This window comes from Phoxinus phoxinus (assembly GCF_949152265.1).
Source record: "Phoxinus phoxinus genome assembly, chromosome: 2".
NCBI lineage: Eukaryota > Metazoa > Chordata > Actinopteri > Cypriniformes > Leuciscidae > Phoxinus > Phoxinus phoxinus.
Genome location: NC_136877.1, coordinates 5,624,838 through 5,639,380, shown reverse-complemented (window position 1 = coordinate 5,639,380; position 14,543 = coordinate 5,624,838). Strand labels below are relative to the sequence as shown.

At 36.8% G+C, this 14,543-nt stretch overlaps 1 protein-coding gene across 1 annotated transcript; it reads right to left on the bottom strand.

The window, feature by feature from the left end:
- Window positions 1–645: 645 nt before the first annotated feature.
- dhcr7 (7-dehydrocholesterol reductase) lies at window positions 646–10,499 on the bottom strand. Its single transcript, XM_079599370.1, has 8 exons — window positions 10,339–10,499; window positions 8,749–8,869; window positions 6,666–6,888; window positions 6,482–6,572; window positions 5,382–5,595; window positions 4,290–4,494; window positions 3,024–3,155; window positions 646–2,288 (listed from the first exon to the last, which is right to left on the bottom strand). Exons 2-8 carry the CDS (start codon window positions 8,850–8,852, stop codon window positions 1,824–1,826), a joined length of 1,434 nt encoding a protein of 477 aa, XP_079455496.1. The 5' UTR covers window positions 8,853–8,869; window positions 10,339–10,499; the 3' UTR covers window positions 646–1,823.
- Window positions 10,500–14,543: the final 4,044 nt, after the last annotated feature.

Here is a 14,543-nt window from a genome sequence, read left to right as displayed (position 1 = left end):
AACAAGGAAATAAAGTAGTGTTGAAAGCACTGCATTCTCATTGGTCACTCATATATTTTTTTGCATTTCATCAGAAAATGTCTGCAACAGTTCAATTCCAGATAAACACGAGGTTTTTAGATCTTCTGATTATTTTTGTAATTTTCTGGTCCATGTTGTCATCTGCTTTTCAAAGACGTTCAGGAATCGCCAGCCACTGCAAGTAAAACAAATGAAGATGTATGTCCCTTCTCTCTGACGCTCATTCATCCATTCATCAACCTCTGGACAGCCATTTCGCCTTCTCTATTGTTCTGTATTAGCTTTGTGAGAAAAATAAAGTGGGGAATCAATGCAAACCCCATTACCATAACATGCTTATGTCCATTATAGTAAGTGTGAAGAATCTTATCGTGCGCTCCACAAAGCAACATTAAAACGTTGACTTATTACCTGTACCATGTCAGTATTTTGATATTTGTACATACATTCGGATATTAATATTGAGTTCAATGTTTCGATGGACATTTTTCAAGTATGTCTCTGTTCTAAAATATAGATATTCATGATCCAATTTGTCAAGTATAGTATTATGAGTGTGTATTCCATAGGAGTGGATTGTCTATTTATGATTTTTGGTGTGTTTTTTCCCTATTTTTTTCCAGATTGATGTGTTTGGGATATTAGCCCGCCGTCCAGGAATGACCAAGCTCATGGTTCAGCGATCAAAATCAATCATTTGCTTGAGAAAGTTTCAGTGGTATATTATTAATGTGTACCTGTATCAAGTGTATTATTATATGCAAGATAAACTAAATGCTTGTGACTCGGTGTGTTCTTGTGTCCGGCGTGTTGCTGTGCTGAATGAAAATCTCTGACTCCATCTGCTGTTGTGTCTTCATACTTCAACTTAAACTGAGGATGTGTGCATGTTGCACTTATTTAATTTTTTTTATATAAAAAAAAACATTTATGCAAGTAATTTAATACTGAATGAATTTGAACTTTTGGTAACACTTTACTTACATTTATATTTAATCATTTAGCAGAAGCTTTTATCCAAAGCGGCTTACAAATGCCTTTATGCATAATGCTTTAAAAGGTATTCATAATGTACTCTATAATGCATTATATCTTTAATAAATAATTGTGACCAAAGCTAAAATATTGCAGATTCGTGGTTACATCTGAATTTGGTTGTTTGTCATGTGTTGTAGCGCATTATACTTTCTAAAGGTGTGTTCAATGAATATATATTGTGGTTACAATTATTAATGAGACCATAAAAGGTGCATTAAAATGCGTAAATAATGCATTAAACATAGTTTATTGAAGTATAAGTGTTACTGAACACTTCTTAAAAAATGCCTGATCACAGTCAGACGTTTTACATGCACTGATTTTTCTTTATTTTGACGATTTCCACCTTTTTAATAAAAGGTTTTCACCAGGAGAAAAAACAAAGACAAAGTGAGAAACTTTTATTTTAGTAGTTTGGTTGGTAGAAAAAATATGAAATGATAAGCTGCAGTCTGAGCATTTCTGGACTTATAGACTTTTATCTATTTACATCCAGAACAATAATGAGCTATATTCTCTATACAGTGAGTCTTCTGAAAAACAGATAGAGCTTATTAAGACTTGAGTTGATAACAGTATCTTTTTTTGAAGTGTCATTCTGTAATGTAGGGTCACCTTGATAATCTTGCACTGATATAGTACATGTACGCTCGCACTCACTCACTCCCATAAAAGAGCTAGCTGTTAAAAAATAAGCACAAAGAGCCACAGAAAATAGCAAGGCAAAGTGCTTTCCTGTACGCTCTGGGATCCGGTGGGCCGCACTAGAAGATGTTCGGCAGTAGACGGTAGGGCACGGCAGTGGTGTAGCGCTCCCAGTCCTTGCCGTACTTGCTTCCACAGCGGTGCTCATCACGAATGCAGCGGTGCACCAGTAGGATGGTCATGTAGACGATGTAAAAATAGGGCAGTAAGTGACCTCCACCACAGGCCATGCAATACGCCAGTGAGCCCATCAAGTCGCCCGTGTAGTTCATGTGGCGAGCCACTCCCCAAAACCCAGAGGTCATCAGTTTGCTCTTGTGAAGGCCCCCGTCGGCCGATCGGTAGGCACACTCCAGGAAGGTGGGCTTCTTACCCCAGATTTTGCAGTTACCCTCTGTGCGACGGAAAAGGTCTTTCTGGTGGTTGGTTGAGCGGAAGATGTAGTAGCCCATCAGACCCAGGATGAGGACGCCTGTGGCGTGGGGCGTAGAAAGCTGGATGGGGTTGTAGACCAGGTAAAGGCCCTAAAGAACAAGAACATGAATCAAGATCTACATGTTATAAACAGCATTACTCTCCTATTGAAATCAATGAAGCTGCGTATGAGGTGAAGGATCAACGGAAATATTAGAGCTGCACGATTAATCGTTACAAGATGCCGCTGACCCAATGTCGCTATGTCCGACAAGCTATGCCGCTCTTACGCCACACATCATGTTCTCATGCGGTGAAAAACACATCGCGGAGCAGAGAGGAGACTGACAGACCAGCTTACTTTTCAGTTACTTTTGATATTAAACACATTAAACAAAGTCTCACCTTTCAAATTTGGTCATTTTTTTAAAGAAATTTAAACAATAAATACCGTTTTGTGGCTCTTTAATGTGTCGTGACAGATCGCTGTGTCGCCTCAGTTAAAGCCGCTCGTGAACCGATCATCTCTTCCTTCTAGTTCATTTATAGCATCAAATAAACATGAATGAACATCAGAAGGAATGTTGTTTTAACCGCGGAAAGACGTCAGTACACTTCGTTTCTCAAGTTCAAATCCTCCCATGTTAATCTACTAACTCTCCTGACTGCTTTGTTGAACAAAATGGCGGATGGCGAAGTATGATTGGTCAGATCACCTGTCAATCAAACTCCCTGCAAAGGGTCAATTGTGATTCTAAATGTATTCAAAATCGTGCAGCTCGATAAAATAGTGAATCCAATATTGTAGACGCCACAACCAACAGTAGTCAAGCGCTGACACACACCTGCAGTGTGTAGAGGAACGGGAGCCACACACAGTCTCCCCAGCCCAGGTACCAGCCGAAATGATCATGGCAGATGTCTATAGTCTTGAGGTACCAGGCTTCATTCCAGAAGAAGTCCAATACATAGATGGCCTTAGAGAAGAAGAAAGAGGGCACATTAGTGATATGTGACCCTGGACCACAAAACCAGTCATCACATCAAAGCTGAATAAATAAGCTTTCCATTGATGTATGGTTTGTTAGGATAGGACAATATTTTGGTCGAGATATGACTATTTGTAAATCTGGAATCTGAGGGTGCAAAAAAATCGAAACATTGAGAAAATCTCCTTTAAAGTTGTGCATTTATGTTCATGATTGTGCTGCATTCACTCACATAAATAAATATTTATATATTTACGGTAGGAAATTTACAAAATATCTTCATGGAACATGATCTTTACTTAATATCCTCATGATTTTTTGGCATAAAAGAAAAATCTATAATTTTGACCCATACAATGTATTGTTGGCTATTGCCACAAATATACCCGTGCGACATGTGACTGGTTTTGTGATCTAATGTCACATATGAGGTAGTGAATAATATGGAATATTAGGGAATAATATGGATACAAAAATAAATAAATTATGAACCAATCCAGATTTTTTTTTGCTAAATCTAGCCACCATCTGATCAATTGTGACTAATTAAATGTTATGCAACACTAAACCTTTGGCGAAACCTTCATTTTGCAAATTGAAGCTAAATTTTAACCCTATAAAGCCTGTGTCATATTTGATATGTACATTTCTAAGGCCTCTAAATGATCTTTGCTCCAAATCTTTGCTGAAAAACCTGTTGCACACAATCTACCACATGCTTTTTTGTCGACTGATTGATAGTTTATACTTTTTAGCAGGTAAAATGCCTTTTAGGATACTTTTAAAAACATGTCGTGGTATGTGTGTGTGTGTGTGAAATGTTGCGGTATGCGTTTTGCTGTGAAATCTTTCAGAAAGTAATCATGAGAATAACACTAACTATACTGTATCAACTTTGGTTTACTTAATTATTGATTATCCAAACATAATTTTTATTTTAGAAATATATGCAAATTAGCTGATTGTGAGAAAGGGGCGGAGTTTAAGCCAACTAAATGAATGCACTAAAAACACATCAATGTTTACCACTGCATGCTGTAGGGCAGTGGTAATGGTTTTGTACTGAAGTATGAGCAATAGTTAAGTTGTTTTATAGCGCCACCTAGTGGCTGCACGACTCACTTGCAAAACATTGACCAGGATCATGGAGTTTGTCACGTAACCGTACAGCTCCTGCTGTTTGGCAGCATAGGATAAGTTAATCAGAGTCCACGCCACGATACCCGGCCGGCCATTGAAGAAAAGCTTGAAGTCGAACCATTCTCCTATACGAGGGTTGAACTCTATTCCCATCATGTAGTTGTAGAAGATGTTGCCTGTGAATTTACTGCAGATCAAACATGAACAAGACATTTAGTGTGAACAAGAAACTGCATGACCAGTGGAAAACTACAGTCTCAAAACATCAACAGGATTTCTGTAGATTTTATGAAGGTAGATAATAAGACTTTTTAAAGACCAAGTAAAGAAAATCAAAGGAATAAAGTCAAGGGAACACAACATGTGCTCTAAATGTAAATGTTGAGGGAGAAACCTCAGTATTTGAGGCTCTTCTTCAGTATTTTTGTCTTGTTTTTCAATGCAAACATCTAAAGATTCTTAAATCAAGATACATTTGCTGGAGAAGAAAAGTGGTATAGTGTAAGAAGTCGTCTTGTTTTCTGTGAAAATGAAGCGAGTTTATGATTAAAATAAATTCAAAACCATTTACATATATTTTGTTTTTGTTTTAAGTGTAAACTCAGTTAATTGTGTCTTAGTGTCTCAGAAAATAAGAGTTCAGATCTTAATTTTGCTTCGTTCCCAGTAAATCTATCTGGATGTATGAATGTTTAGATATCTGTACTGCAAAACAAGACACAAAAACTGAGGAAGATATTAATATTTTTGCAGTGCATGCATAATTTAATGCCATGACATTATGAATTGAAGCCTTTTGCTCTGATTTAAGATGTTTTTAAGGCCTAACATTGTGGAATTAAGACTTTTAAAGATCATTTAGTCATCATTTAAATAATTGATGCTGATTAACCCTGAATATTTATTTATTTATTACTGAAGCCATGTCTAGCAAATAGCTTACAAACAATGTGTTGTTCTTGTTGGTTTCAATATAAAATTATTTTTTACGTGGATTCATTTGTTGAAGATCTGTGTATACCTGTGTATATTATTTAGATATGTACAGTAAATAATCAGAGTGTGTTTTCTCACCAGTCCTCCGGGTTGGTAGGGAACAGATAAGCCTTTATGAAAGCGAAAGTGGACACGGCATAGCCGAGGATGTTGGTGCACCACAACAGAGGGATCCAGTTATCAATGATGATGGTCGGGGAAAACCAGTGGAAGTATTGAGCGTTAGCCACCCACAAAACATGAGTGATTATCCAGCACTGCAGACCGTTGACCTCATACTTATTAATCAAACCTGAGAGAAAGCAACAGCCATATTACATCAATGAAACATGAATTAAAGTATTAAGAATGATTAAGTCTCTTCTGCTCACACAGGCTGCATTTATTTGATCAAAAATACAGAAAAAAATATAATATTGTGAAATATTATTACAATTTAAAATGACTGATTTCTATTTGAATATATTTTCAAATGTAATTTATTCCTGTGATCAAACTCAATTTTTAGCATCATCACTCCAGTCTTCAGTGTCACATGATCCTTCAGAAATCATTCTAATATGATGATTTGCTGCTCAAGAAATATTTCTGATTTATAATCTTGAAAACTATTTTTGCTGCTTAATATTTCATGGAAGCTGTGATACACTACCATTTAAAGTAAGATCTTTAAAAAATGTATTAATTAATAAATAATTATATATATATATATATATATATATATATATATATATATATATATATATATATATATATATATATTACTTTTATTCAACAGGGAAATTCAAGTGACAATAAAGATATATGTTAAAAAAGATTTCTATTAAAAAAAATGCTTGTATCACAGTTTCCAAAAAAAACACACAAAAAAAACAGCAAAAACTGTTTTCAATATCAATAATACATATTAGAATGATTTCTGAAGGATCATGTGACACTGAATACTGGAGTAATGATGCTGAAAATTCAGCTTTGATCACAGGAATAACTATAAAAAATATTTTAAAATGTTTAATCAAATATATGAGAGTAAAATGATTAAAGTAATTATTCTTAAAATCTGAATGATTCCAAACCGTTGTCCACCAGTGTACATTCAACCACATCTTCCAAAAGCTAGTGAACTGAGTAAATGCACATGAATATTTCAGATAAACGAATGATGTATTTTGTGTCACCTGCAGGTGTTCGGGCCCCATCCTGAACCCCTCCAGCGTAGCCCGGCAGGATCTTATGCAGTAAATCTGGAACGCACATGTACAGCGCCACCTAGTGTAGACACAACCCAACCTCACAGTTCAAGTCCATATCTTTCTCACTACGAATGGCATTTGTTCAGTATTCCTGTGTAATTCTGCACACCTGAAATGTGACCCAGACTGCATAGATCTTGGCAGCGGCCCATGTGAAGGAAGGGGCCCGGGTCCAGATGGTGAGCAGGGTGGCGTCGCCGTTGTAGAGGTCCAGTAACGGATGGCTGATGGAGCACTGGTACTGATCACACGCCATGATGAAGAAAAACACGATGAAGGGGGCAAAGCACAGCAGCAGGATCACACTGGTCAGAGAGAACCAGTCCACCTCCCTGCAGGGATACACAGGTTATCAATACGAGAGAACATTAGAATTGATGGCATTGTCAGGTTCATTTGTTTCATATAGGCCGTGTGTCCACCAAAGCATTTTTTCACGCGGATGGTGTGTTTATTCAATTGTTTTCAATGGGAGTGCCGCGTTTTTAAAACGCCATGAGCGTAAGGAGGCGCTGAGCGTATTTTTCACGCTGAAGCGCTGAGCGTTTTTTACTGGTGGCCGAGTTGAAGAATGTTCAACTTTGGGTAAAACACAGCGCTCATCACTGACACTTTTTACTTAACCATCCAATCACAGTGGAGGAGGGGCGGGACTAATACCACACCGACCAACTGTCATATTCTGCTTGTACAACGTCAACCGAGGACAACAACAAGCACAATAACGGAACAAAATTATTTAAAACTAGAGCCAGAGAAAATACGTTACATTGTATCGACATTTTAATATAGAATCAACACAGAAACAAAATATGTGTGAAATGAGATACTAGTAACACTTTCGCGGATATTCCGCATCATAACAAGGAAAGTGTCTGAAAAAAATACTGCCAAATTTGCCAAAACGCTCTCAAGCGCCCATAGCTAGGCGTTTTCAGCAGAGTGCCTAGCGTTTTCAGCTGGCTAAAAACACTTTTGTGGACACACGGCCATAGGGATGCACGATATATCGGCCACCATATCGGTATCGGCCGATATATGTTCATTTTTAATGTTATCGTTTCGATAAGAATATTTGGCCGATATATTAAAGTCTATAAATAATGTATTATTTCCTTCAGCTGAGACACTTCAGATGCACACTGTTCGCCATGATGGTTTTGAATTACTTGAAATCACGTCAAAAAGGAAAATACGGTCTGTCATATAGGCTACATCAGATTATTATAAAAACATTATAATTGTGTGTTTGGGACGTGGCTTTTAATGGTGAGACTTTTGTGTTTGCAAACCAGGCTCTCAAAAATTATATAAAAATCTGGATTTAGCTCTATCGGCCAATCGGCTTTCAAATATAACGAATTATTGTTTTCATTTTTATTTTGGTGCATCCCTTGTTACATTTACTAACAGGTGTAATTTCCCAAACATTCCACTGAAGATTCAACGTTTTAACGCAATTTATGTGTTTTGTGTTGCAACTGATTACTGAAAAAAAAAAAACGATATTTTACATTTTAAAAACACTTTATTTGATACAATATTAACAAACATTATTAAATTACATCACACTACGTTTTATTATACAGTTATTTAGTACATTTATTTTAAAATTGTCATGAAACTGTGTATTTGAATTGGTCTGCTAACAATTGCATAAAGCTTATTAAAGCAATAGTTCATAAACAAATTACATTCTGTCATTATTTACTCATGTCTTTTGAAATTGTATGCCTTGTATAACTGTAAATAATGCATTCATAATGCCAGTGTTATTCCTTTGGGTGGCTCACAAAAGATTTCCTGACTGAACACAGAAATAGTAGCAAGCTAAACTTTCTTTAATCTAAGATAATGCCTAATTCATGTTCAGAATTCTGGGTTAAATCAGCAATTCACTTCAAAATAAAACTACTATCACATATACATTATACAGGCGAAACTTGAAAAATTAGAATATGGTGCAAAAGTTCATTTATTTCAGTAATTCAACTTAAAAGGTGAAACTAATATATTATATAGACTCATTACATGCAAAGTGAGATATTTCAAGCCTTTATTTGTTATAATTTTGATGATTATGGCTTACGGCTTATGACATTTTTCAAGTTTCACCTGACCAGACCATGCTTTATGTACAGTTTGCCTGACTTGCTGAAACTACTACTGCCCGTCTACATGCAGTGACGTACCATGCTCTTCCCCATTGAGCCGGCTCGTCTCGCTGGTCTTTCGGCCCTGCCTGTCCTCCATTAGAGCTGCCCTTGTGCCGCTTTCTCACCGCATCGGCTGCCATCGTGGACGTCTGTGGGACTGAGATTTAGAAAGAGAAGAGCATGAGAATAACCTCTGAGATGGTAAACACGTCTCTGGCATAAGTGGAGAACAAAGTGCACTGCAGATAACAGATAACACAATGCAGGTGTTATTTATATATGTGCTAAATATGATAAGTAATGACATTTGCATCAGCTGAAAAAGTTAATGGGACATTCAATGGTTTTAAATAGCTTAGTTTCTCATATAACATATCAGTTTTAGAGCAACAGGGTTGTTGCATTTACTGCGGTGACATATAATGTTATCTCTCCAACTGATAAGAGGTTATGAATTGTGTGCTTATGTTATACAAGCAAAGCTAGTTCCTGTCTCAATCTTTTTTCTTTTAGGTCTGTGGGTTTGTAGTCAACTGTAAACTTGTCTCGTATTTTATTATTTGAATTTATGCATATTAACAACATCAAGGGAAATGTTCAATTCAGGGTTACATTGTTTCTAATATGTAATATCACAATCATTTATGCATCAAACTAAGATTTAACAACTATGTACTTCAAAAAAGATTGATAGTAATTAATGTTGTTCGTGTTGAATTGCAATATATATAAATATAAATATAAGTAAAATGTAAAAACATGTATGCACACAATAACTGCACTGTATCAAATTATTCAATTAAATATTAGTATATAGTAGTTAAATACACTTCATATGAAATTAGTACAAAACACATGAATAAAAAGGTGCATAGGATAATAAAAACAAACAATGTTTAAAACTATGGTAATATATAAAGGAGGGAAATAATCTAAATCAATTTCAGTAGTGGCATACTTTCCACTACAACAAAGAAAAGTTGCACAAAGTTTTAATAAAAAGTTACCAAAAAAGGCAACATTTTCAGTGTAGACAATGTTGAGATGAAATATGAGGCATCAAGGTAAATATTACTTGTGTGTTATTGTGCAACATTTTATAAATAGGACATACAATGCTGGTTACTCCATAGATACTTATAGGCTATGCATCAATATTATTATTAAACACAATACTATTGTAGAGATGTGGTGGAACTGACGTTCATGAAATATGAACGTCAAATGTTAGCAAACGTACATTTTAATGACTTTTAAAGAGATTATTGTCAGAAAATCAACAAAGCTAAGCCAAAAACAGCCAATCGTGTATTACGCAGAGAGATGAGGTCAAGGTGCTGCTTGAGTTTAATCCGCTATACAACTCTTATATACTGTCTATGCTATAAACCAACCGGATGAAAGTGAAATACGACTCCTGCCCTAACATGCTTACTAGAAAGATTATAGTTATCATATCAATGTCATGTCAGTCTCCAATGTGACAGTTGTAATTACCCCATCCACCTCGCTGCACACGAACGCAGAAGAGATATGTGTGTATGCAACCTTGAAATACAGACTTAAAATAAAACGTAGATTTCAAATGCATAAAAGCAACTGTTCAAAAAGTAAAATAATGCTTACAGTTATGGGGGTGATGCTGCGCCACTTCTCGCTGCCCAGATGTTCACAGTGATGTAACGAGCAAAGGGGAGACTCTGGCCGCATTCAAACTCCACCCATAGTCAACGTCATGAGCATTGATCCAATCAGAGAGAGACGAAATGCATCCTCTTGTCAGTGATTGGACAAGCGAGACCTGAACCCATGAGCGCCTGATGAGCTCAGCCCATGAAGGGCTTCCAGCTGCACCACATTTACGCAGAAATGATAAATAATGACATAATTGCAATTCACCAAATTATATAAAGGAGTATTTACAAATAATCAAACATAATTCTTGAAACTAAAATATCAGCCATTTTCTAAACAAAATTTTAAAATAATCCTGGTACTTTTTTTTTTTTTAATTGAAAAAAGCAGATTGACCCCATTGTATGCGGGTTTTTTTATTTATATTTAAATACCTTGAAACTATTTTGGTTGATAGTAGTTTAATAAATTGACAGACCAGATTGTATGTTCAAAGATGTTTAACCTAAATACCTCCTGCTATTAGTTTACTGTAAATATATATTTAAATATATTTAAATTGCTTTCCTTACGTGAAACTTTTATTTTTAAGTGCCTTAGTCAGGGGGCCAAAACTGATATTAAAACTTTGTCGGACACTTTTTGGTACAAGTATACAACCTATCCAGTATTAATATTTAACCCCTCAACATGTGTTCTAGCCAGGTTGTCAACTTAGAAAATGTTTTTTTGTCTATTTTAACACTATATTCTTAAAAGTGGTAAAAGCGGATTTTTTTTCCAAAGTGCTTCCATTTTCTTCCATGTTACCTACTGTAATTTTGGGCAAATGTGCAATATAATCCAATTTATGTGCAAGCATGATCATTAAAAAATAATAATCAATAAACACCACAAGAGTATCACACCACAAGGGGCACTGTTGTGTCAGCACAACTGTGATTTGGGAGCAGATTAAGGCAGCAGATCCAGAGAAGATGATCACAGCAGGTGTCAACAGTACAGTCTGAACAAAACTTTATAAAGGAGTGAATCACACAACAGATTAACTTGGTCTATTTGTCTACACAAACATTTACCTCAAGATTCTACCATCAAATGTTGCCAGAAACAGGTAAGCTAAACTAGGGTGCTGTATTCATAGCAGACATGGAACACCTGGCACAGACGGCTGATTTTGTAGCCAAAGAGGCCAAACACAGCTTCAACAAGGTGCCATTTGATCTTTGCCTTGAGCACATCAACAAAACCGGTTAAGGTTGCTGGAGGATTGGCATCACTCGAAATGAGACAGCTAGAAATTGTTGGTCCATCACCTACAATGAACGTGCATCTTTAGCACAGGACACTAGATCCCTGTTTGGACTGACACATGATGGAGAAGATGATGAGGACAACCACAAAGACTGCCTTCCATCAAGACTCAGAAGGGATAATGATGATGTCATTCAACTTGTAGACCAACTCCAGAGATACCAAGTCTTCCAACTGGAGAATATGTATGAGTTGGTGTCTTCAGAAGATATACTGAATGACCTAATAAATGCTGCAGAGTCTGGGAAACAAATGGTAACTGAGCTGGTGAAAAAAAGAATGAGCACAATGAACACAAACTTCCATAACAGCCTCACTAAGAGAAAACTCAAAACATTCTCAAATCTGTACAGAACAGACAGCAAACTTGGAAAACTCAAATCCAAGTGTGTGAAGCCTGACAGGGATATTTTCCGTCGCATCATTGTATCAATGGACAGTGGCAGAGAGGTTAACATAGATGGGCTTCTCCAAGAAGAACTGTGCGCAGTCCCCCTTTCACTCGCCACAACAGAGTCAGTGCTCAGACCTACTAGCAAAGCTGACTTAGCCACCATAATACAAGCTGGTGCACAAGAGACAGGGCTAAGTCCATCTCTTGTGAGAACATGTACTATCATTGATGGGATGGCTTTAGTAAGAGCAATAGGAAAACCTCAAAATGCATCAACCTTTGGGGATTATGCTGACATTTTCATACATTTTCATACAGAAAGTGACTGGCAATCTACATGGTAACATTACTAGAGTGGATCTAGTCTTTGATCAGTACCTTCAGAACTCCACAAAGGGTGGAACAAGAGCAGAACGCAGCACCACGCAGCGAAAAATTCGCACCATTGTAAGTAATGATGTAAAGATGCCAGCTAACTGGAATAGTTTAATTGAAATGGACGAAAACATGACCAACCTGACACAATTCATTTCAATTAAACTTGAAAGGCATGTCATTCAGTATGGTCTTGAAATTGTAATTAGTGGGGGATTTGATGATGCTGAAAAAGTGGCAATGGCAGCTGGGATTGATGTTTCCCACCTACGGGCTGCACATGAAGAAGCAGACACCCGCATATTGCTACATGCTGTTGATGCCACAACCAAAGGGTATGAGAGGCTCATCATTCAGTGCAGAGACACAGATGTACTGTTGTTGCTTCTTGTGTTTGCACACCTGCTGAGCCCAGAAATTTGGATGAAAGCAGGAACTACCAAGAAACCTGTGCCCTGTTTCGGAAAGTGAAAGCCAATGTGGACACTTTACAGTACCACCAACTTAGGATGCCATGTCTCTGCACCTCATCATGAGGGTCCACTATCAAACAAAGGTTTGGAAACAGTCACTAGTGACCCATCCACAGTTGCCCTCACCAACCAGTTGTGGTTGGCACATGAAGGATGCAATGCTTGTCCCCCAGCTTTTAACCAAATAACCTGTACAGGCCAGGTGTTGGAGCTGACGATATGTGGATGCAAGGAAAGTGGAAGTCAGTGCAGGACCAGGCAGTGTCGATGTCGAAAAAGTGGAATATATTGCAGTGGGGCATGTGGGTGTGCCTGTGCAGCTTGGTGCAAGAATACTCAGGCACTCACATCATTATTATTGAGCTTTGACACATTATATGCAACTATATTGTTTTAGATTATTTGGCATGATATTGTTTTTCCAGTTTTGTAGATTAGATTTAGATTATGCCCTTAAATGCATGCATGCATGTTTTGTTTTGGGAAGGTATTCATTATCAAAACAGTATATTCTTCTTTTGTGTCCCTGACCAGGACTGAGCACATGGACATTGTCTGTTGGCTGCCAACCTGAGAGCCACTGCTTTGATGGGGAAAAACAAACCTTTGCCATACGACTATTACAGAGTTATTACTACTAACTAGTTACCAACCCCTAACCCTAAAGAAGTGAGAGAGCAGTTTTGTTAGGATGGAATTAATAACTATAGTGATATGTCAATTAAATTTAATTTGTGTTACAACCTGGTACACTAATTAAGTCAAATAGCACCATAGACCACCATCTACAGTTCTAAATTTCCGCCTTGACATTAAAGTATTATAACTTGTGCAGCATTGCACTGTCTTTCCCTACAAGCTTTAAATTTGGCATTACTCATTCCCATAGATATGGGTACTGATTGATAGAGGTTCTGGGATACTAGGTTATGTTTCCAAGCTGATATTCACTTTGAAAACTGGTTCTCTTTAGGCGGAGATTGTTTTTTTCATGTTCTAGTTCTGTTGTCTCTTACACTGTACAATAAATGTTCATTATGACACTTCAGCAGGCATCACATGAGTGTTGGCTTTTATTTGATACCATTTTTATGAATATGGTCCTTGTGGTTGTGGAGATATTCAACATTTACTGTTGGCATGTCGTGTTGAGCAGGAAACAAAAAAATTGGCCTAAAATTGCTTGTACAAGTCACACAAAATTCAGCTTGACAACCTCCCTAATATCTTACCTATGGGTGTCTTCTAACTAAAAAAATTGGGTGACAGCTTGTACCAAAACATGTCCGCAAAAGTCTTAACGGAAGCCCTTTTCAGAATTGGCCCCCTGACTACCTATAACGATTGAGAAATGATAATGTCAAATTGTAAGATCGTCAGTTTACAACAAAGATTATTTACAAATAATTTCTTAATAAGGAAAATATCAGCCTTTTCATTAACACACTTAAAAGCTTTATTTAGTCCACTGTTACATAAGTAGAATAATTATCGCATGGGGTGGATCATAGACATGTATGGGGTGGATGAGCAAAACAAGTGAATAATAAATGTAACAGCCATTTTAAAAAAGAAAGAAAGAAAAAAACTTTGGACGTAAAAAAACAAATGATATACAACCTATTATTGATTGCATTATT

Coding starts and splice junctions, on each gene's coding strand:
- dhcr7 (XM_079599370.1), bottom strand. CDS start 8,852: ATGGCAGCCGATGCGGTGAGAAAGCGGCACAAGGGCAGCTCTAATGGA. Junction 4,495..5,381: donor CCTACCAACCCGGAGGACTG/GTGAGAAAACAC, acceptor TTTGATCTGCAG/TAAATTCACAGGCAACATCT. Junction 2,289..3,023: donor CGTTCCTCTACACACTGCAG/GTGTGTGTCAGC, acceptor CTTGTTCTTTAG/GGCCTTTACCTGGTCTACAA.